Source organism: Empidonax traillii, unplaced genomic scaffold (assembly GCF_003031625.1).
Source record: "Empidonax traillii isolate 1590-97213 ecotype Southwest subspecies unplaced genomic scaffold, ASM303162v1 scaffold44:size1908036, whole genome shotgun sequence".
Lineage (NCBI taxonomy): Eukaryota > Metazoa > Chordata > Aves > Passeriformes > Tyrannidae > Empidonax > Empidonax traillii.
The window spans coordinates 1,748,701-1,771,847 of record NW_020955237.1 but is presented as its reverse complement, the minus strand read 5'-3'; the positions used below and the strand labels follow the sequence as shown (position 1 = coordinate 1,771,847).

The 23,147-nt window shown below is 37.6% G+C and overlaps 1 protein-coding gene across 4 annotated transcripts in view; it reads right to left on the bottom strand.

The window, feature by feature from the left end:
• Positions 1-306: 306 nt before the first annotated feature.
• Positions 307-23,147, bottom strand: part of RANBP3L (RAN binding protein 3 like) — a 33,783-nt gene continuing 10,942 nt past the window's right edge. For 2 of the 4 annotated variants that reach the window (XM_027878721.1, XM_027878725.1), the window contains 11 exons: positions 22,252-22,326; positions 20,020-20,089; positions 19,242-19,366; positions 18,614-18,717; positions 14,946-15,030; positions 13,540-13,639; positions 12,559-12,689; positions 11,511-11,631; positions 10,771-10,913; positions 9,159-9,351; positions 307-2,766 (listed from right to left, as the gene is read on the bottom strand). In XM_027878721.1, coding sequence (XP_027734522.1) covers positions 2,723-2,766; positions 9,159-9,351; positions 10,771-10,913; positions 11,511-11,631; positions 12,559-12,689; positions 13,540-13,639; positions 14,946-15,030; positions 18,614-18,717; positions 19,242-19,366; positions 20,020-20,089; positions 22,252-22,326 — 1,191 coding nt within the window. In that variant the 3' untranslated portion in view covers positions 307-2,722. Of the gene's footprint in view, positions 2,767-9,158; positions 9,352-10,770; positions 10,914-11,510; positions 11,632-12,558; positions 12,690-13,539; positions 13,640-14,945; positions 15,031-18,613; positions 18,718-19,241; positions 19,367-20,019; positions 20,095-22,251; positions 22,327-23,147 lie in introns of all 4 variants that reach the window. The other 2 variants (XM_027878723.1, XM_027878724.1) reach the window with 2 other exon arrangements.

Here is a 23,147-nt window from a genome sequence, read left to right as displayed (position 1 = left end):
GCCCCACCAGCATCACAGAAAATACCCTGAAACTTTTTCCTCAAAGAGTGCCCTTCTCTGATTTCTCTCACTCAGCAATTCCCAATTTTCATTGAGGAGTTAAATTGTCACAGACCTTTCTAGCTCCTGTCCAGTTTTTCTGAAACTGAACTATGTGCTCATTGTAGTTCTGACACATGGATGGAGTACACAACTGCTCAAGTCTTGTTTCTTTAGGAAAGCAGGCTACAGATTCTGCAGCATGGAAGGAACTGTCTGTAGGAAGCTCTAATTGGGCTGTAAATAAGACAGCTAGTTACATGGAAATTAAAGCAGTAAGAAAATTGTTTATTTTTCAGGCATAGAAATTGCTTCAGCTGTCACAAAGTGACAAACTTTACATTTTTAGAATCAAGTTAATATATTAAATAATAGCACACCTTCAGTTTTAGTGCAGTGAGACTAAAGAGAATAAATTATTAGGATATCTAGAGCAAAAAATTGTTCTCTATTTCCACAGTATCCAATCTTTTAAAAATAATTAAACATCTCTTTCTCCTCAGCTTTTAGGAGATGTAGCTTTGTGTTTGAGTGTGTGTGCACATGAGCATGTGTGTTTGGGTGCATGCTTGTGTATATTATGGAATGATCTTGGGAAGAGGCAGATCTAAAGAGAGTTTATTTGTCCATTACCCTGTGGGAGCACATTACAAAGTTTAAGTCCCATGTCTGCAAAAGTTCTATTAAGCTTGCCCTGGGCCGCTCCTTCATTTGCCAAAGATTTTACAGCTGTCATAGAATTTGGAGGAATACCATGACATTCATGTGCTTAAATCCTGTTTCACAGGCGGCTTTGATTATCAGGACAGACTTTGAAATCAAACTCTGCATTCAGTGCACAGCCAGCTGAACTCCAGGGCAAAGTTATCACTGTGACCTGTTGCTAAATACACAGGACTGCAGTATTTTACAACTGCATGAGTTTTTATAACATGGAGCTTTGTTCCTAAGGATGAATTGCAGCAATGAAATATGAAGGTCAGTGATGTAAATATTGTCATGGTCAGGAGTGAGACTGATAAAAGAGGACACAAGGTACAGCTAGTTATGGAAAAAACATTTTTGTTATTTGCAGATTGAGCTTCACTATTAGACACAAGTGCTCTGTTCTGAAGGATTCCCCTTTTCTTGAAGGCAAAAATCAAGTTCCATTTAAGTTTACTGTCATCCAGATGCAAAATCAATGTCAGACAAGTGGTAATTTTGGCAGGCCATTTAGGATTCAGTGTAATCCAGATGCTAGTTCAACTTTATCTGGATGCCAATCTTGACAGGGCACTGAGAATTCAGCAAGTTAGTATTGTTCCAGCTTCATAAATTCATATGTTCAGATGAGAAAACTAAATTGTAATTTAACTCTTCAAGTGTGATGTAGCTTTTTAGATGTAGAAATCCTTATAATTACCTTAATTAAAAGGACTTGAGATATTTCATAACATTGTTTCAGCTCTGAGGACAACAAACAATACAAAAGGCATCGGGGAGCTGCAGCAGAGAATTATAGACATATTTTCTTTATCTTTTAACAGAATGAAAACATAGAGTGTAAGTGGTGTGTTTTACTGGGTGTGGGTTTTTGAATGATCCTGTAAATCTTAATTTACAGGTTACATTAGAGAAAACTGTTTTTATCTAATTCCTCATGTAAATGGTTAGGTAGAAGGCAGCAGTTTGTGGAATCACTTTTACAGAGAAACTGTGTCCTGGGCACTTTTGGGATTATTGAACACATTAGGATGTGTAACATACTCATCTATATCAATGAATGATGCTGTTTAGGGATAGCTGCAGCTAAAGCAGAAGTAATCTCAGATAATCTCACACATTTAAGGTTTGGGGTTTTTTGCAGATACTCAGTTGTACTGCGCATAAATTTATTTGTGTATATCAAACAGACAATTAATAGTGCAAGTGCTTGTTTTGTGCAACTAGAAAGGTGTTCATGAGGGCAAGCACATACACTGTTCCATTTTAAAGTTCACATGCCCCCTAGAACTGGCTTGCAGTTCTTCGTGGTGAATTCTTCTGGTGCTGACAGCTTTAAAGGCAGATCATGGTTCTTTGCCCTTAGGCAAAATCCTACAGACAATATACAATTCCAGATACTTTCAAAACAGGCATTAAAAAAAAAAAAAACTTAGATGAAGATGGGTTTCTATAGGCCTTGGTCATGCTAAACGGCCACTCCCAGTTTTGCTTGTATGTGCTTATGAATGGGATACTGAATGCTACCACACAACCTTAAATAAATGTTTTCAGTGAACCAATTTAAAGCTTTCCAAATGTATCTTTTAAATAGCAGATGAAAAGTAACAAACAACAGTTCACATATATTATTAGTTCATGCTTATGTGGTATTATCCATCAATATGATGAATAAACATTTATTCCCTATAAAATTCTTTAATAATGCATCTAAATATATTTAATTCTAAAATCAGAAGTATTTGTAACCGTTCTTGACTATTGGAAGCCATTCACATCCCAGTGCAAAGCAGGCTGTCTGTAATCCCCAATAGTGCATCTCAAATTCTTTCTTAATATGTTAACTTAAACCGTCCCTAAAATTAATCCTTACTTAAAAGTCATAAAGTAGAACACATCTGATTTCCTCCCTCCAGGGGCTGATGAGTCAGCTTAGACATTATGGGAAGATGAGTTCCCAGCTGAGATCTGGGAGATGTCATGAGCAGACAACAGGCTGCCTGCGGTTCCATCTAGAATGATCTGAAAAAGAATAAAAAAAAAAAAAAATCTTGCTTATTTGGGCATATTCATGTTTTGAAACAATCCAGCGTTTCATAATACCAAAGCAGTAGGTTAAAGTTTGGATATGATCAGTTCCTGGTTTAGGTAAATAGCTAACTAGATAACACAAGATTATTCACAAATATTTGAGCATGTGAATAGTGAATGAAGCCTGTGACCCTCCATGTCAATAAAGACAAGCACATAAGGACTGAGGAATCTGATGTCTAGGTAGGGCAGTGTGCCTGGCATGCAAATATCTCGCTCTGTACAGGGAACACTGTCTTAAGACTTCATTACAGGTGCTCAGAAAACTGAGAAATACAATATATTTTAAAATAACTCATTGGTTATGACAGAGGGGTTTTGGTGCATAATCTCTATGACTTTGCACCAAATTTTTTTTGCATCTGCAGAAAGTAGAATAGAGCTGACTAAAGCAGACACTTAATATCACACACTGCTACAGCAATCTGGCCACGCCAAAATATTTACTAAGAGTTTTAAACTTCTAACAGGTGAAATGAGAGCCTGTGTTTGTCAGAACATTAAATCTGATTTCCTCCCTTCTCTCTCCTGATATGGCAGTATTTAAAGCCAGTCACAGAGTTGTCTTTTCTCCTCTGCTTTAGGTGTTACTGATACTGGCTGAAAAGAAAACAGAAACTCCAACAAAGAAGTTAATTCTTAACTTTTCTTCAGTTTTAATCACTGTCAGGTGTTTGTGTGTTAGATTTATGATTTGGAAACCTTAGCAATTGATAATAATTTAAATTAAATTGACAGGAAATGTCAAAGATAGCAGTTTTTCAGGAGTTACTGAGGTGTTGAACACTTGCCCCTTAAGAACTCTACAAGTATTTTATTCAAAAATAAAAAGAAAGTTCTTGTAACATTTTAAATCCTGTTAAACCCAGCAGAGTCATAATAAAGCTGAGATGGGAAGTGCATATGTAATGGACTAGGAAATGTCTCTAAAAAACCATTTTGCATTTCTGCAAGTGCATTTGCATTTCTGTGGTATGATACTGTCTGGCTCTCAGACCAACACACTGCTGGTGTTGAGAGACTACTGGCTTTCAACACCAATAGTCTCCAAAATCCATGCAATTGTTTGTGGGAGCACGAGACATGCTCCGTGTCTTTGCACACAGTGATTTTCTCTCAAGGTCTATGGCTACGTATGGAGAGACATCTTAAGACTTACCTAGTCCTAGATTCCACAATCTTTGAGTTCACTCTAATAGTTTCAAAGAGAGGATCCATCCGTCAAGATGACGTTAGGATCACTCAATCAGAATTAAGTTAGGAGAAGATTTAAGATTGGTAAGGTGCAGTATAAAAAATAATGCATAAAACTTTTCTTTGCCTAGTGACACCGGCATGCTTGTACTTCACTTGTACTTTCCCTGTTTCTTTGTTCCCACTCTGGGATCCAGTCAAATTCCTACATAATCAGAAAATAAAAAGGACGGAAAACATAGGAACCACTCCTACCTATGGCCCCATGCTATTCTATTGCTGTGAGTGACATTTCATGTGAAAGAAATGCCTTATGTCTCTCAAGGAGTAATTTTTCTTTCTAAATACTCGTGGAGTTAGACATTAAGGGCCTTCTGCTAATTTTGATGAACACTTTGGATCTGTTTCTAAATGTAAACAAAGTGCATTCCTTGGTAGCAAGGACAGAATCTCCTCATGTTTATGAAGAGAGCACAGAAAAAATGTTTTAAGAGTGTCAGAAGCAATGAGTAACAGTTTCAGAGACATTTTAGTCACTTGTGGATCTAACTAATGATTTCTAATCCCTGCCACAAATGGCAAGCTTAGGTGTTGTGGCCCTAACAGATCCATGTTATAGCAGGATGATTTTCTGAGCCTGATGTAGGCTCCTTATTTGTTTGTGCTGCTAGTGGAAAGAGATGAGCACCCTGCGAGGATTGCACAGTGACTACATTGCAGAACTGTCTATCCAATAACTGTATATGGAATTTACACATTAACTGTGCAACTCAGTGGTCCTACAGACTGAATTTGTAACTGCCTGAAGTTTTTTAAAAAAGCAGGAGTCAGAAGATTTTGTACAGCTCACTGACAGGGGCCTGCCAGCATACAGAGAAGCCCCAGATTGATGGTTCAGATACAGTAACAAAGCTGGCAGAAGCAGTGACAGGTCTGACATTATGCTTCTCGTTGCAGAACACACCCAGGACACAGAGCTGGTAGGTTCTCTTTATCCACAGGGGTCAGGTACCACTCCTTGCCTATGAGGAGAACATGCTCTGTTACTAGGTTATTCCATATGTCTGGCTAAGGGATTTCTCTGTTCTGTTTGTTGAAGTGGATCTACCATACAGCAAAGAGTATCCAAAACCAGGAAAAACTAAAGGGGATATTTCCTTTCTGGCATTTCCCTCAGAAAGGAAGGGACCACTCTAGATCAAATCATTCACACACTGTCATGTCAGCATTTTTCATAGTTTTATTCATTAAATTAAATAGTGAAAAAAATTTTCAAAAGTGGAATAAAGAATTCTGCTGATCTCTCCTCAGCTAGATATTACAAAGACAACTGGAAGCAAACATAGTTACACTAACTAGCAAAGAAATTAATTAACAATGAAAGAAATAGAAAAATGAGAGGTTTCCTTGACTTTGGTCAGCTTAGAGGTTTACTGTCTAGTCTAAATTCATTTCCACAGCTCACTTTCTAGTCAGAGGGAAAAGATAAATACTTTCCAGAGAGTTATTGATCCCATCCACTTTCAAAATCTATTTAAAGATTAATTGTTCTGTTTCTTTCCATTTAAGATTTACAGAGCAATTTGTTGGCAAAAATATTCAAACTGGTGAAATATGATCTGATAAAAAATCAGGCACAGCAACTTATTCTTTATGGACTTTATGAAATTAGTATCTCTACTTGAAAGTAAAGTAATTCAACTAAGAATTTAAAAAATACTGGAGTAAATATCTATGCTGAATTTGGTAAATCATAGAAATATCTCTATCTTACCCATTGCCCGAACATTAACACCCTGCGGATGTTAAAGAATTCTGTGTAAAAAAAATCTTACAGCAAAGTCTTGCAAACATACAGGATCACTTCAACATCTGCAGCACTTTACTGATTATGTACATCATATTTGCTTTCTTCTTCAGTCTCAAGCACTAATTATTACAAAGATAATATAATTATCTAATTTTTCTTGTCTTTTATAGTGTCATGAAATACATAGCATAATCTAGGGCACTCTATGAGTTCAGTTTAATTCTGTATTAAGAAAACTATCATTGGGGATTTTGAGAAAAAGATAGAATGGAATGAAAGAAAACGCAGGCATTCTTTCTAAATTCTTGTATTTGTAAGAAATACGTAAGGAAACAGTCACTGAGGACTTATGCTTCTTATGACATGTACTGTTAAGGAGAAGTGATCTCTGAAACTGAGTTACATCAATAAAAATAAGATGACTTATTCATAACACCCTTCAATGAAAATCAAAGTATGAAAATTAAAGATTTAAACAAGTGCTCTTAAATATACAGGATCTGATCTCTTGCATCTAAATGGACATTTCTATGGTGATATTTAAAACTGACCTCATTCTGTTCAAAACCCATGAGGCTTATTTTAATTCCTGTGTTTCTCTGGGAAATGAGAGTTCCAGGACAGGCATATGTAAGATGTGAATGTCTGAAGGTAAAGTGTCTTGGATACTAGTAACTGAAATGTATGCAAAATTAAAACCTTGTGCCTCTGAAAATAATAGAAGATATTAAGATAAGCAGGAAATGCTAGAAGCCATTAAAAAAACATTTAAAGGGATTGTTAGAACCGCTGTCAGTAACAGGACATAAATGAAGAACAGATGCTTAAACTAAAAGGTCAAGAATAAACGGTACCCCACACATTTCAGAACTTGTTTGCTGGCTGTGATCTGAATATTTGGATCAGAATTCTCTGCAAATCAAAATAAATATTTAACTTGTAAATCTGTGCTCCTACATTGCTTTGACATTCCCTTCCCCCCCTCCCCTTTTTTTTTTTTTTCCTGAAAGAACAAAGAGTTCTTATCATCAATGATCCTGGAAAGGAATCAAGCTCATTCCAGAGTTTCCAGGTTACTGGAAACTCTTTGTAAAAAGTCAGTATAGACTATTTAGAAATTACAGAGGGAATGTTTGATTATCTGGGAGCAATCTAAGGAGTTCTCTGAGCCAATAATTTTCCCATTTCCTAAACAGAGAAAAGGTATTTTTGAGAGAATTGTGTGTGTAAGAGCATCATGCTTTTTTTAGAGCACTGAATGCTACTGAAATGTAGTTTAACAACAATCAATAATGGGAACAAGCACTGTAAACTGTGATCTATTTGACTAAATGGATCGCAGAAAGGGACCTGGGATCCTGGTCAACAGCAAGCTGAACATGAGTCGGCAGTGCCAGGCAGTCAACATGGCAGCCAGGAGGGCCAACCATGTCCTGGGGGCATCAGGCAAAGCATCACCAGCTGGTCAAGGGAGGGGATTGTCCTGCTCTGCTCTGCACTGGGGCAGCCTCACCTTGAATATTGTGTGCAGTTTGAGGCACCACAATATAAAAACATATAAAAATATTAAAGAGTGTATCAGGAGGCCAGCTAAGACGGGGAAAGGTCTTGAGGGGAAGCTATATGAGAAGCAGCTGAGGCCACTTCACGTGTTCAGCCTGCAGAAGAGGAGACTGAGGGGAGACCTCATTGCAGTTACAATTTCCTTGTGAGGGGAAGAGGTGGGGGGAAAGCACTGATCTCTTCTCTCTGGTGACCAGTGACAGGACCTGAAGGAATGGTGTGAAGCTGAGCCAGGGAAGGTTTAGGTCAGATATCAGGAAAAGGTTTTTCGTGCAGAGGGTGGTTGGGCACTGGAACAAACTCCCCAGGGAAGTGGTCACAGCACCAAGGCTGACAGAGTTCAAGAAGTGTTTGGACAATGCTCGCAGGCACATAGTGAGACTCTTTGGTTCTTCTATGCAGGGACAGCAGTTGGACTCAATAATATTTAGGGGTCCCTTCCAATTCAGTATATTCCATGATTCTATAATAAAGGGAAAAAATTAATTTCCTTAAGGAAAACAGTACTTAGAGCCATTACTGTCCATGACTTGTTTCTTGTTGAATAGTTGTTGAAAGGAAGGTTTTAAATATAAGGACAAAATGTTACCTAGGTGCAGAGGGAAACTTATTCTGTGACTTACAGCTCAAATATGCCTGATGTAGCCCATCTGTTAGAAAACACAATGTAAGTGGCAGCTCCTGTATCCACTGTAGCAGTTTGACACAAGCAAGTGAATTTGCCCCAGAAATGTGACTTGTCTTTTGCTAAAATAGAAATAAGTCTAACAACTGTTTCTGCCTTGCTTTCTGCAAATGGGACCCCAGCTCTGTTGTGAGCTGTACTGACAGAAGGACTAAGTCATTAATATCTTGTATCCTATTTTTTATATCTTGTTTTAGTGGCATTTTCCCCTTTCAAGAACCTACATTTTTGTCATGTTGAAGACAGCCAACAAAACTAATATGTAAAACCTGCAAATTCCTAGTGAGGTGGTAGTTTCAGCTGATCAAGAATCAGTGTTTCAAATTAAGTTAATCACTACATAATAATGTCCAGTCTTCACGAACGAAGAACCGGGGAAGGTCTTTACACCTTCCAGCCTGCGCATTGGATTTTTTAGGTGAGACACAGTGTGTGCGGAACTGAGCCCACCCTTTAATCCTGAGGTTCATTTGCTGGGGCCAAGCGAGCTTGGACGGTGGCAGCGAGGTCCTCAGGACGTAGATGGATTGCCTTACAGGGCTAACAAGCTCCATCTGCCTGGGGAGTGGCCCCAAGTGGGAATCGAACCCGGGTCTCGGCAGTGACAGCGCCACGTCCTTAACCACTAGACCACCAGGGGCTCCCAATCACTACATAATAAATACCTTAGTAAACACATTGTGGTTCAGGCTATTAGTAAAATGTAAACACTGATATGAATGGACTCATCCTTCTCTTACTCAGGAAAAAGCTGGTACTCAATATCTCTAATAATTTCTACTGAAATATACTGAAGAAACATTTAGGTAAAGTTGGATAATATTAAATTTCTTAAACCTCAGCCTTTTATCAAAAGAGTATTCCACTGCTATAAATATGTGGATGCTTGAGCTGGCATTTTAATAGTAGGAAGTCAAAATACCAAAAAAGATTATTCCATTCTGCCTGGAAAAGGGTTATCTGTAACAGATGAAAGTTACAGTCAGCATAAAAAACAAAAGGCCTGATTTTCATAGTTTTAAGGAAATACCCTGAAAGGATTACAGCATTTCCAGGAAAACTTCTGCTTACCAGATCCACTGCTGCTCACTGGAGTTATTATTTCGTCATCTTCATCATCACTATCACAATTTAATGGCTGAAAATCTATTTCTGACTCTGCATCTGCTTGATTAGCATCTGGCTCTTGCTCAGCAAAGCTCCTCAATGCCACAAGGCGATGATGTATTGCTGCATACAGGTCTTCAGTGTCTTTTGAGCCTGCCTGCAGAATGTAAAATGCATATAGTTCAGACTAACTGAGAAAAATCTCTGGTTTTCACGGAAGAGCTGACTGAGAAGTTTAAAAAAATAATGAAAGGTTTGTATTTTGTCCTTTTTAATCAAACCACCCATTTCAGATTCACACTTAATAATTAATATCCAAATATAAATTTAAATACAAATAATGTCAAGTTTTTGTAAGTAGTCTGAGTTTTATAATATGTAGCTGTTGATTATTTTCTCTACAGTTAAAAGAAAAATAAGTTTTAAAATTATTTTCCCTGAAAAATGGCTCAGTTTGCATGGAGGACTTGATATTCCAGATGATTCCTGGGTATGATTCTAGAAGTAAGAAAGCACTGAACTGTTAATATATACACAGATATATAGATATATATTCATATATACATGGATACTATAGGGGTGGATACCAGCCACTTCAGTGAGTGGAGAAGCAGCTTCCTGCAACCCTTGCCACACCCACACAGCTGCCATACATCTTCGTTGTGTCTATTTTTACTGCCCAGAAGTTTCGGGACAGAATTTGCAGAACATCTATGCAGACTAGAAAAACTGTGCAGCACCCATGGAAATCAGGACATTTATAATTTCTTACGTGCAGACAAGCAGTCCAGCACAGCCATATTTAAGTCAGTCCTTGTCTGGACGTGACAGACTTACAGTGCTTGCATATACAGTGCATGGTGCTTTGCTTGTGTATGACATGTGATACTTCCTGGAAATGGTGATTTAGTTTTACTTGCCTGGGAGGCTGAATCCTTCCTAGAAAGGTCTACTAGGGAAACTGTAAGCATCCTTAAAATAATGTGGATGCTCTCACTTTCCAATCTAAAACATACGTGCTATTTATTCATAAATAAGTCCACCCCATTTCCATCCCCAACTTTGCTCTTGCCGGAGAAAACCAGGTTTCTCAAGACTATTGTCTTACATAAGGTGACACTGCAAACTTTATGTTCTTCTCAGCTGAGAAATGGAGGGCCTACACTGGATGGATTATTGCAAGCAGTGTGCTGAGAACCATGGCAGAAAACTGCTGCCTTTTACCAGAGTAACTTAGAAACATGTAACTACTTGTGTAGAAATTCTTATAGTATTGCTTTCATAAAAAAAAAAGTAATGCTAAAAAAAGATGCATGCTACTGGAATGATATCCATTGCATCAGTGCTATGTGTGAGCCAGAGTCTGGACATGTCTGTCCTAAGGCCATAGCCCATCATTACATCTAGTTTTTCGAAATACTAAGGGATAGCACTTCTAACACATTCCGTAATAAAAGCCATGTAATAGCTAAGCTAAGCAGAGCATGAAGGCCATTTGTTACAACCAACCTTCAGGAAGTCTTCAGAATCCTGGATGAACAGGGAGATTTGTGTGGAGTTTTTATTTCCCGCTTACCTGAGTTAGAAACACTTGAACAGAGTGGTCCTCTTGGTCTGTTGCAGTGAAGCACAGGCTTTTTCTGTTTGCTCTTTTTATAACCATTTGTTCCCAGAGTCGGGTGTTGAGAATCAGTCTCAAACTGCCTTGATTTCGCATAACTGAAATAAGAAGGTTTGTATGATAAGATATTGGAACCATCTTAATTTTTACTGCAGCACTTTTCTCTAACACCTGTATACAAGTACTATTTTCAGCAATTATTCTTTTAAATTTGGTCTAAAACTCTGGTGAGATTTATTTTAGGGGATTTTTTTTTTTGTTTTTTTTTAAATACCCAGATATATCAGTTTCTTTCAATACACTGCCACACAAAGGAAATAAATAATCTGCTGAAACTGTGCAATGGCAGCACAGTAAAAACAACATTCCAGAAGTGTCTTGAAAAGTGTTCCTGGAAAAGCAGAATCAACAAAGAGCCAACTGTCAGACTAGTGACTGAGCTGAAGACACACTGCAGTAGCAGTGCATACAACCTAACAACATATGCAAGCGTGGTTGTATAAAACAAGTGAAAAATGCCCAGTGCCTCAGTCTGTAACACAGCAAACATTATCAGGTAAAAAGATTCTCAGCAACTTGACCTAAATAAAACTAGCTTCTCAGTTTTAAATGTTCTGAAATAAAGTTATTCTGGCCAGCATTAGTACAAGTTACTTGATGTTTTGTGTATGGGGTACTTATAATTTAATTCTTACTTAGCCTTGACTGCAACATTCCATGTTTACTGCTTGGAGTGTCATTAAGCCTCAGGGATCCCCTGCCTCTTTCAGTCCAGGTTAAAGAAAGCTTATTAAATACAAAGAGTTTGCAGTTGATCTGAAAGAGAAATACTTGATAAAAATTGTCAGCCAATACTGGTTTTACTGGTTCCAAAACTTTATGGTTCCAAAACTTTTGATATGGCTTTTAATACATCCATATGCATGTATACAAAGATAGACCTATAGATATAGCACCACTGTTACTTAAAATGAAATGACTCCTAAATCTGTGCTAAATGCTTTGCTCACCATGGAAAGCATTCAGCATGAATTCCAGTTTACTTTTTCAATTATTTCATCTTCATTAATTCTTCATCTGTAATATCCACAGCTGAATTTGGTGCAAGTGTTCTACAATCTGATTCCCTCAATTAGTACAAATATTTTGCAACCCGGGATACCAGTACCACTAGTAAAAGAGTACTGCTCCAAAGAGAATAAAACTTTCATATTCTGGCAAGACAGAAGAATTATTCAAAGATAAAATAATACTAGGATTTTTTAAATCATATACACCACTGCTATTTTCTGAGAAAATAGTGTTTTGAGGAATAGCAAGATATGTCACGCCAGGTTGGAAAGATCATTGATAATTTAGATGAACTATAAAACAAATTACTTTAAAAACACATTGCTTTTTTTCCCAGAAAAGTTTTGTGATAAAACTCATCTTTACTCAAATCACTTCCAATTTTGAAGCTTTAGTTACTGTTGGTATACTGTGTAGATGCTTGTAAAATACCACTATAGAATGAAATTCTGAAGAAGTCATTTACTGAAAGAGACTACAAAATGAAAAAGTATAATATGAAAATGAAAATACCAGCCTACAGGAAAATGGGTAAGCTGAGGCATACCTTAAAAAAAGTGAAAATTTAAAATATAAGCTGAAGTTATTTTCAGATTGCTGCAATCTGTAATAGATCCAGATGTTCTTTTGAACAAAAAACTGGTCACCATCAAGGCTTTATGTAATACACACCTGCAATACATTGTGTTCTGCTTCTTCTCCAGTTATAACTTCAACTTTATCTAACAGGATTTTCTCCACTGGCTTGGAAATAAAAGCAGCTGCTGATTCAATTAGTGTAGCATTTCTCAACAAAGCTCTTTCTGTAGGGGAAAAAAAAAACAAAACAAAGGAAATCCTTTCTGTACAGGGAATATTTTTAGGATAACAAAACTAGCACACAGGATGCCCTGTGACCTCCATAATACCTGCATTATCTGACATTATTTAGTGTCATTAATAAGTTTTTTGACCAAAGCAATAAACAGAAGAGAAAAATAAAAAGAAAAAGGCTGGAATACAAAATGCCTCATGAAACAGGCTCATTCTCAGTTGAACAGGGCTGTCTGCAATTGCAGAGGTTTGTCCCTAGGGAAACAAGCAGAAACAAGGCCTAAATAATGAGATGATTTTCCAAATTATTGGAAGTATTATATCTGTTATATTGCTTTGAAGATTAGTAAGAAAAGACAGGTCCTAATATTCATAATGATAATGCATATACAATGAATATTTGACAGGAACACAGAAGGACAAGATTTGACAGGAACAACATTGCTGAAAAATTTGGTATGTTTGCATAATCTATACACATTTTCCATAGGAATTTTTTTTTAACTAGTAAGAATACATGAAACCAGAGATTATTAAAGAGGGGTACAAAAATTTGCAAGAGTGCTTGGCAACTCCTTGGGATTCCCTCACAGCCTAGGTTTTCATGGCTGAGTAACTTAGATCATGCATTCTAAAGTTAGGCCAGTTCACATGACATAAAATATAGCTGCTTTCTGAACACAGACTTTGGCACATACTGCAAATGTGTATGAGTAGGTGCAGTGGTTGAGGAGCTGGAGAATAGATGAAAATTATTGACCATCACTCATTTGACATCCTCTGAAATACAGTGAAACATAAAAATAAAGCTAACAGTACTTGTTTGCTGAGTATGCTTACTTGTTTGTGGACTAACATGAGAAGATCCTCTGCACATGGATGTTATTTCTCCTTTGTGTAAGTCAGCTTTATTACACAGCTTGGGATGCTTCCCAGGAGTCTAGAAAAACATGGCAGAAATAAAAATTCCTATTTAAATAAAAGTGATATGTTATTTTATATCAAATAGAACACTTAATCATTTAATGCATGCTAAACTGCAATTTTAATATCATCAGAGTTAACACTGATGGAGGTGATACAATTTCAGTCTCGAGAGGAAGTAATTTTATTATTGCAAAATCAGTACATCATTCTTCCACCAAGAAGAAAGGCCTTTCTCCTGAAAGAGTGGTTTAAAACTCCCAGACAAACTTAACCTTTCCATCACTTTCAGTTTTTGCAGATTAAGGTACTTAAGCATGTCTAAAAAAATATTTGTGGCTCCTGACAATGTTTAGTGGCTCAATTCCTACCATGCCTGTCCTTTCAGAAGTCATAACCCAGACCTATGGTTGCCAAGCTTTTTCACGGGCAGATATGCATACTGTTTTCATTCTACTTCTATTGAAAACTGAATTTCAGTTCCAGTTTCAATGGTGCAGTCCTCAGCTTGGGAACCACCTTTTAGTCTGAGTGCCCTTCAGGACTTGATCCATTAAGCTGTCTCACAAGTGTGCCCAATATGGTTTACAATTATGCTATCTAGGATGGGTGTCAAATTTTTCCCTCATTTATCACAGAATCATAGAATGGCCTGGGTTGGAAGAGACCTGAAAGATCATTTCATTCCAACCCCCTGCCATTTACAGGGGCACCTTTTGCTGAAACAGGTTTCTCCAAGCCCCATCCAACCTGGCCTTGAACACTTCTAGGGATGGGGCAGCCAGAGCTTCCCTGGGCAACCTGTGCCAAGGCCTCATCATCTTCAGAGTAAAGAATTTTTTCCTAATATCTAATATAAACCATCCCCCCTTGTCCTATCACTACATGCCCTTGTAAATAGTCTCTCTTCATCTTTCTTGCAGCCTCTCTTCAGTTATCCTATCTCTTCACAGTTATGATGGAAACTGATTATAGAGTGGTAGGGACCACATTCCTTTATCTCATGTTGCGTGTGTTTTACATGGAATATCTAAAACTCTAAATATCCAAAAAAATCCTTTTCAGGTCAAAAAATGAGCAAAACAGAAGTGCATATTGGCATGAGTTAGTGGTTAGAATACTTATTGAGGATGGGCAAGATAGGAATGCCTACCCCTCCAACAGCACTTTCTTAGATATTTTCTCCTCAAGAGTCATTGAAACCGTATTTACTCCCATCTTTACAAGAACAGGAGCAGTTAAAAAGAATCAATATTTGAAAAATTTATACTCTTAATTACATTAACCTTGATAAAAAGCCTGCTGGCATTTACAGATCTTACCAAAACTCTTTCGACCATGTTTTCCCCAAACACAAAATCAGAATTGCTGCTGGTTTTTACACTTCTTTCTTCAAGCAACTGACTTCTGGGGGAACAACATAGCATAAGAATGTTATTTAGGATAACTTAAAGCTTTTTAAAGATTTCCCACACCTAACATTAAAGACAAACAAAAAATGACCATGTAAGTAATGAGACTCTTTAGGAGAACCTGAGAATATTCTCTATGTAACATTTCAAAAAAGGAACAGAGAGTATCATGCTGCATTTCATGAAGATTATTGAGGATGTTCCTTAAAAGCAAAGGACAAGAAGCAAAACAATATGCCTTTTCCTCCTCAGGGAAGTGTCTTACCCCAGAAATTTTTAATGAGTTACTTTTGTTTCCCCCTTTCCCTTTGCAGGAAGGGAAGGGAAACAAATACTTGTAATCTTTTGATGCTGGACAACTATAGTTTTAGGATTAAGTTCAAGAATATTCTAATATAAATGGAGTTGTGATTTGACCTGCTAATTACAAAGCCACTTTAACATTAACAGAGTCCATTTTTTGTGAAAATCACAAGAAAAGTCCTTGCAGACTTTCTTATGTGGAAGTTGTCTCTGATGCTGGTTTGCTTTTGCTTTTGCTTTTTTTTTTTTTTTTTCTTGTCACATTCTGTTCCAGAAGGATGAATTGGCAGGAAGACAATCTGATACTGTATCACAGACTGCATACTTCAGCACCACTTACTTCTCTTTCACATTATTCATCATTCTTGGGAGGGTTTAACAGCACATGTGTCATTCAGAGGACATTCCTGTTAATAAGCTGGGTTTGTTGACAGAATGATTGCCTCTAAAACGTCGTTTCTGTTTTCACGGCTACAATGTGCTTGAAATCTCTTCAAGTATTAAGGGCTTACCAAACACTAGCAGCCTCCATTTTACACATAATGAAAAAAAAATTCCTTAGTATTCTCATGCTTGGTGTGTTGCTAAGACTAAGAGTAAAAATCAAAGAGAAATCAGAAAATACAGCTCTTTTCAGCCTTGAAGTGTTGCATATGTGTTTTGGGCTATGAACAGGGAGTCTGTAGCATGGTTAAATAATGAGTTTCTTATTCTTAAACACACCCCCCTCTAAAATTCAGAGAATTTTGGTCCATTTCCATCCCGAAGTTTCATCTGCAACTTCTGTGCTGCTCCAGTGTCAACTTCTTAAGGACAGCACACCAAAGGAGCCAAAAAACAGGAAGTAGAGGCTTGTTTCAAAGAAATAATGTGAGAAATGGATTTCAGTTATTTTCAGAAATATAAGAAAAAAATACTCTGTGCAGAATCTTTCTTTTTTGAGACAGTTAACTGGAAGCACCAGCCTTAAAATCTTATTAAAACCTCAATACCCTTATGCTGCTGCATAGCAAGAATGAAGGGTCCCAGGGATGACATTATTATGGAGATGCAAAATTAAGTCACTGAATTCAAGGAACGATCGCTAACAAGGAACAATGGGAGGGAAAATGTGGATAAAATATTGGTAAGGAACTACACAAAGGGATTTGATCCAGCTACTGCCCTTCTCAGAGTAGCCTGGGTTGTAAGGGACCAAGTAGCTGCCACTTCCAGTGCGGGCCTTGAACCCTTGCAGTTTTCCAAGAAGTCCTTATGCAAAGCTGAATATATGACCAGAAGCCTGTGTTCTCCCAGCACTGTATTTCTGTCAGTTGTGACACAACATTTCCAAACTTTTAATCAGAATCAAGCAACTGCACATTTCTCTTTTTCAGTCCATTACTATAGCCAGTCCAGGAAATGAAACTGGTGGTGGTTTCCTGGGACAGGGACAGCTGCAGCAACTGCAGAGGGCTGACAAGCCATCCCTTTCTCCACAGAACTGTATCACACAGAGAACATGTGGAAGAGGAGGGAAAGTCAGAGAGATGTCTGCAGGCAGGAGCAATCCCTGCTGTTACATGTCTCTGCATTTAATTTTGTAAATAAATGTCAATAGTTATGCCTTGATTGAAAATCAAAAACAAACCTAAAAAAGTTATTAGCAATGATCTGGTTGCAATGTTCACTACTGTTTAGCATGTATGCGGAGTTTAATGAAGTTGTGTATTATTTATGAGAAAACAGCTCTACTAGAAAGGTTTTCCTTAAGTATTTCAAGGCATCAGTCACTTAATATGGATCAGAGGAATGGCATTTACACCCTCCTTCAATCTCAGAAGAGCAGTTAGCAACTGGTTAAAATTGAATTAGTTTTCAGCTCTCAAATAAACCAACATTTACCCCAATGGCGATATACAGAATTAATGAGGTCCAAAACCACCACAGATTAGCAATTCCTCTTTTAAAAAATGAAAAGAAATACAAAAGAAGCACTGAAACACTGTGTTGCATTTCTCTGTCTACTTCAGAAGAGAAAGTTACTCACCTATATTTTCCCAGGTACTTTGCAAGTAACAGAAGGTAAATAGATCAAAAGTATCAATACAAACTGATTTAACTTTTCCAGTATGTGCATTACCCTCATTCTGAACTGCTAAAAATCCAGTGTGCGCTATGGCTCCATGTTATCCTCACAGGGCATCATCATAGCATTAATTGTAATAAAAAGGACAGGCTGGCTCTTCCAAGATCACAGTCAGTATCTGCCCTTTAATGATGTCCTTTTTGTAGATAAGCCTTAAGAATGTTTGTGCATCTCAAAATCCCTTATCTTGGCAGAACCCTGGCACTGTGCATCCCAACCTTTATCTGTGGCCCATCCAGCCCCGTAGAAGACTGGCACAGACTCCTTTGCAATTAACATATTTTATCCCTTCTTTAGGTGGGAGGGGCAATTAGGCAACGTCACAAATCTGTTATCTGCAGCCCTAGCAATTTTAAAAAGTCATTCTGTCTTCATAATTGATATCAGGGGTATTCCTGATGCTCACAGCCTCCATGTAAATAACCCTCACCAACCATCAGCAAGCAGTATTAATACCCACAAGAACACCTGCTGACACTGATCTGTCTAACCAGAGACCTAAAATTCTCATGAGCCAGTCTTCAGAGAGAGGCAGTAGCCCACTTTTGCAGCAGTACGAGCTCTTTCATTCACATATAGTGTCAAGAGGGTGGGGCAACATTCCAGTCCAAGGAAGTCATCTTCCTCACACAGAAATTCTAAAGTCTGTGCTGCACAGAAATGCTAGCCTATCAGTCATCACAGCTTGCTCTTTGTGCCAGAAATGCTGGTCTGTGAACAGAAGTGGAGCATCAATTGAAGCAGTCACCTGGTCTTCTAAATCAGTCTTATATGTTTTTCTTTATGCCTCTTGTGTCCAATATGCTGACATATTTTGGTAGTTCCTTAAAAGATTGAAACATCCCGAGTTTCTCTACATCTTTTTATGAGATGCAGCGGATATACCATCAAAAGAGAGATGGCAAACCAATTAGTCTCTGGCTTGGTGGTTGCTAATGAAAAGCATACTGTCCCACAGAGATTAATTCGAGTCAGGAGTCCATTTTTGTGGCATATGAAGCTCATGCAAACCTTGGCATGCAAACCACTGAACTCTGCATGGGTGTAGATAGCATTGGTTTAGTACTATGTGAGACATGCAGGATGAAAGGGCATGCCATCATCCAAGCGATAAAATTATGTAGAATTATAATAAATAAAAACTTACTGTGTTGTCTGAAAGCTAGACAGCTTTGTGGCAGTAGATGACCTCTCTGCTGTTTTGGAACTTACTGAATTTTCAGCTGAGGAATAAGATCTGTCTTCAGATAGCTTGGAATAATAAAACCAGATGGATTAATTAGATCTTGTGTATTTTCTGCTTAAACAAATCTTCTAAAATCCAGATTCAGTGATATATAGATAGACAGACAGATACATATACAGGTAGTCACAGATAGCTATGTTGTAGTTGGTAGAGCTTCCTCCAGCCAGTGCCCTGAATTAAAATGCTAAGATCTCACTTTCTGAATAAAATCGAGAAGACCCAAAGCTGATTTGCCCACAGAATCCTCATATCAGAAAGGTGGGGCAGCCTGCAGAGAAGAGATGTTGTTTTCAAACACACTCAGCATGAGCTTAACATCTTATCAAGTCAGTAATCCAACAATTCCACTGAGACTCGTATGGGAACTTTCTTGAAAATCATGCAGTGGAATAATTCATCTCTTTAAAACAGCACTGTTTTGTTTGGTGGGGGGTTTGTTGGTTTGTTTGTTTTTGGGGTGTGTGTGGTTTTTTTGTTTTAATTTGAGCTCCGAACATACATTAGCCAGGAAAATTATTTTTCTTTTTACCTGAACACATGCTTCTTTCTTAGTCACTAGAGATACTACAGGATTTTCAGGACAGGTCTGGGCTTGTGGGGGTTGTAAAATCGCAGATCTAATGACATTCCGCAATTGACTTGGTGACAAGGATCCTTGCAAAATACAAAGACAAAATATTTAAACAGAAACTTTTTCTTCACATCTAATTCATACCTGTATCTCTTACCTCTTTAATAGAAAGTTTCAAAACATTTTTAAATAAAGTTTATTGTTGTTTACATATTCTGAAAAATTGTAATGCTTTCTGAAATATATAACTGCAGTGAAACCAACTCGTGTTACCCTATCAGGATAAAAAAGTAGTGTGTTATGAACATAAACATACATATTTGTATTTATAAAATATATTTCTATTTATGGATTTAAATATATATTTAAACTTGTATTTACTGCTTTGGTTTAGGTCTGTCTTTTGGCATTTCAGATTTAATCCTTCCTCTGCAAATGCCAAGATGGTTTTTCATTACCTTCTCCAGGAGCAGAAGTACTCAGAAATTCACTATTTAAGGTTCTATTCAGTTCTACTCAGTTATATTCAGTTCACTCAGGAAATAAGTAGTCAGAGCAGATACTCAGAGCAGAGTTCATAGGACATTTGCACTGTCAAATGAATAACCTATGAATTGCATAAAGATACTCAGCCTATCACCCATTATGGAAAATGGCTGACATTTTTATGTCTTCTGGATCTGCTAAGAATGTCTTTGTGGAACTACAATGACAAAAATATTACAATGGCAGTTACCTTCTTTTGTACTTTTCATGAAGTCAGGGCTTCTTCGAAGAAGAGCTGCAGTCATGAATATGTTATTCTTCTTTACTACAGAAAAGGAAATTAAACTTCAATAATTAATAATAACCAATTTTAATCATTAATTCATGTTTCTGTAACCCCTCCCTGTTTTGGAGGTACCTGAACAATATTCTAACCTATCCATCTTAAAAAGTTCTCTGAGATAGCTTTTTACTGTCTCAGTTTTATAGGTGGGTAGACTTAGGCACAGAAAGCACCACAGTTTTCCTGGCTATGTCAGAGACAGAATGTTTTGGATATTAATGAATGTTTTAAATTCAATTTTTATTTTTTTTACCTTTGAAACTGTAGGAGTCATTGAAATGGGAATGCTATCTAGCTGAGTGTTAGCCAGTATTAAGATGGATAAATGATGCCCAAGCATATAGGAATAAATAAATGTACCCTGCCCTGTTCTGCTAAAAAGGCCTTCATAGCTTACTGTAGTAATGATGGCCATTCACTTTTAATGCTTTCACTGTTTTAATAAAGATACCAAACACCAGTAAGAAAGTGATGGCAACTATGTTGTCAAAGCCTAGAAGATAAGCAGGCTGTTGTCACTGTTATGTCGTGATGATCAAATAAAAAACACACAAGAAGGCTGATTCAGGGTAACATAAGAAAAGACCTCTTCTTTATTAAATCCCAGCTCCTTTTATATCGTTTTCAAAAGGCAGCAAGCAAGCAGCAAGCAAGTAGCAAGCAAGCAACAACATCCTAATTGGCCACTCATCATTAATGATATTTGGCAGCAATCGTGAGACACCTGGAGATGCCCAAGGACAAGGTATGTGGTTCTCACACAGAGAATCTACGGACTCACAGTCTGCCCTCGCTCCCCAATTAGCCTGTGTGTAAAACTTACTTATCTTCAAGGCCACACCCGAAAGTTTCCCAAGTTTATCTCCTCTTCCAGGGAGCTAACAGACCCGCTGTTAACCCCTACAGGCTATTGTGGATAGCTGTGGAGCCAGCCAAGGATTGTTGCTAATAACATGGTGTGTGAAAGTGCAGGATGTGGCTGGAGAAGGGGCTGGAGGTAGGACAGCTTTTTTCGGAACAAAAGTCCTTGTTCTGACTCCTGGAGATAAGCACAACACAGCACAGTGCAATCACAGGAATGAGGCTGAGAAGCGAGGATGGACTGTGGGGGGGATCAAGACCAACCAAGACACCCAAAGCCTCCAACCCATTTCCAGAAAGACTTGAAAGAGCAGAAGACTGCTCATAGTGACTGATTTGCATAGAAAGAGAGAAACTCGCCTGCAGAGTGAGGAAAACTGCTCTTTTAAAAGTTACCCTCAAGAACCCCAGGTGTATGTGCACACCAGGGCCCTGGGCACCCCATCAGCTGAAGCCAGGATTAGTAATCTCTTTTTCTCTTTCTTTATCTCTCTCTCTCTCACTAATTCATCTCTCTCTTTCCTTTCACCCTACCCCTTTATCTAAAACCCACTGCTCATACTAGGAGATCAGGGACTAACTTGTACCAATTTCCATACCAAGTATGTTATTTACTAATAAAACTTTGCAACCTTTTGTGGGCTGTCTTTCCTTTCCACCATGAGCATCTCCGAATCTTGGGTGCCCCCTTCCCCTTAAGAACATCACACATGTCCTGTAAAATGGCACAACTGATACACTACATACTTTTTCACTACTTTTTCATTGCAGAGAGAGTGTGGTTTGTTGCTTTTGCAATAGTGTGTCCCCTTCTAATTGTTTAGAAACCCTTTATGCCAGTGTCTGTCAAGGACCTGTCTCTGGTAAGAGACATAGAAGAGGATTCAAGACCAGTCCATTGTTCTTGTTAGTGCTAAGTGGGTCACTGGTAAGGTGGATAGAAAATTATATTCCTATATTCCATCAGCATTAAATTGTAAGCAAACTATTAATGTAATTACTGTAACTATATTCTAGGTTTTTCCCAACATAATTTGTACCACACTCTGTAATTGCCGATTTCCAAAGTATTCAAAGATTCCGCCCCAAACCTTCAGGATGCAAAAAACAGGTCTTCTATTGAAGTGCCAGTCCTCCTCCTAAAACATTCCTTTCTTCTTTCTAAATACCAGACTAGTCCAATACACTACAGCTCTGTCCTGCAGAAGAAACCTTTCTGTACACCTCTTTATTGTAGCTAATACCTGCTTTTCTACATACATGTTTATTTTTAATTACCTGTTTGGGAGGGAGGGAAGGTAGGAAGGATGGTAAAGGAAGAAGATCTCCCTCTTTTCTGAACAAGAGGTGTATCTGAAAGAATAAGAGACTGGAATTATCATCTGTTTGGAGAATAAGAAAGATAAATTTTAGGATTAGCCAGGTTGCTGTCATGCCTTCAGCAGCAGCAGAACAAATTATTATCTACTATCTACAAACTTTCTGAAATAAACTGTTAGATGATGTCTATACTGCTGATTCTGGGAGGCCTCAAGTTTCCTCCTGCACCCGATGTTATTGTACACATGCCCTACAATTTCAACCATATATATGATATTTTTTTTTTTTTGTATGATCTTGGTATAATTTTCAGAGTAAGATTTAAGGTAAGCTTAGCTTATCTTAAATCCCCTTAGCTACATTCAAGTGTTTCACAGAACTGCATAAAACAAGATACAGTGTACACGATAATGTATTAATACATATAGTGTACACTTTGTGTATTAATTATTAATTTATATTAATAATTAGAACATATTAATGCTTAAATTCAGAAGTACCTTTCTGTTCCCATCTGTATGTTAAATAAGCATTATAAAAAACAGATCAGTCCTTCTGAACTCAGTGATTTGTGTGCATTTCCCATGGAAGCAATATACAGTCCTAATGGGCCTTGGCAGTCAGCTGTTTGCTGGACAGAGGAGGGGCCCTTTTGGAAACTGCTTTACATTTTTAAGGATTGCCCAGGGAATGATGATCTCTTCCGGAAGCCAGAGAATATCATTCCTTCTAGCTTTCTTCCCCCCCTTGACTTTATGAGCAACTCAAGAAAATTATATGAAATACATAGATTTTTCACTACTTTGTGTAATATCTTATAAGTATGGAAAAAGAATATATTTTTACTTAAATAG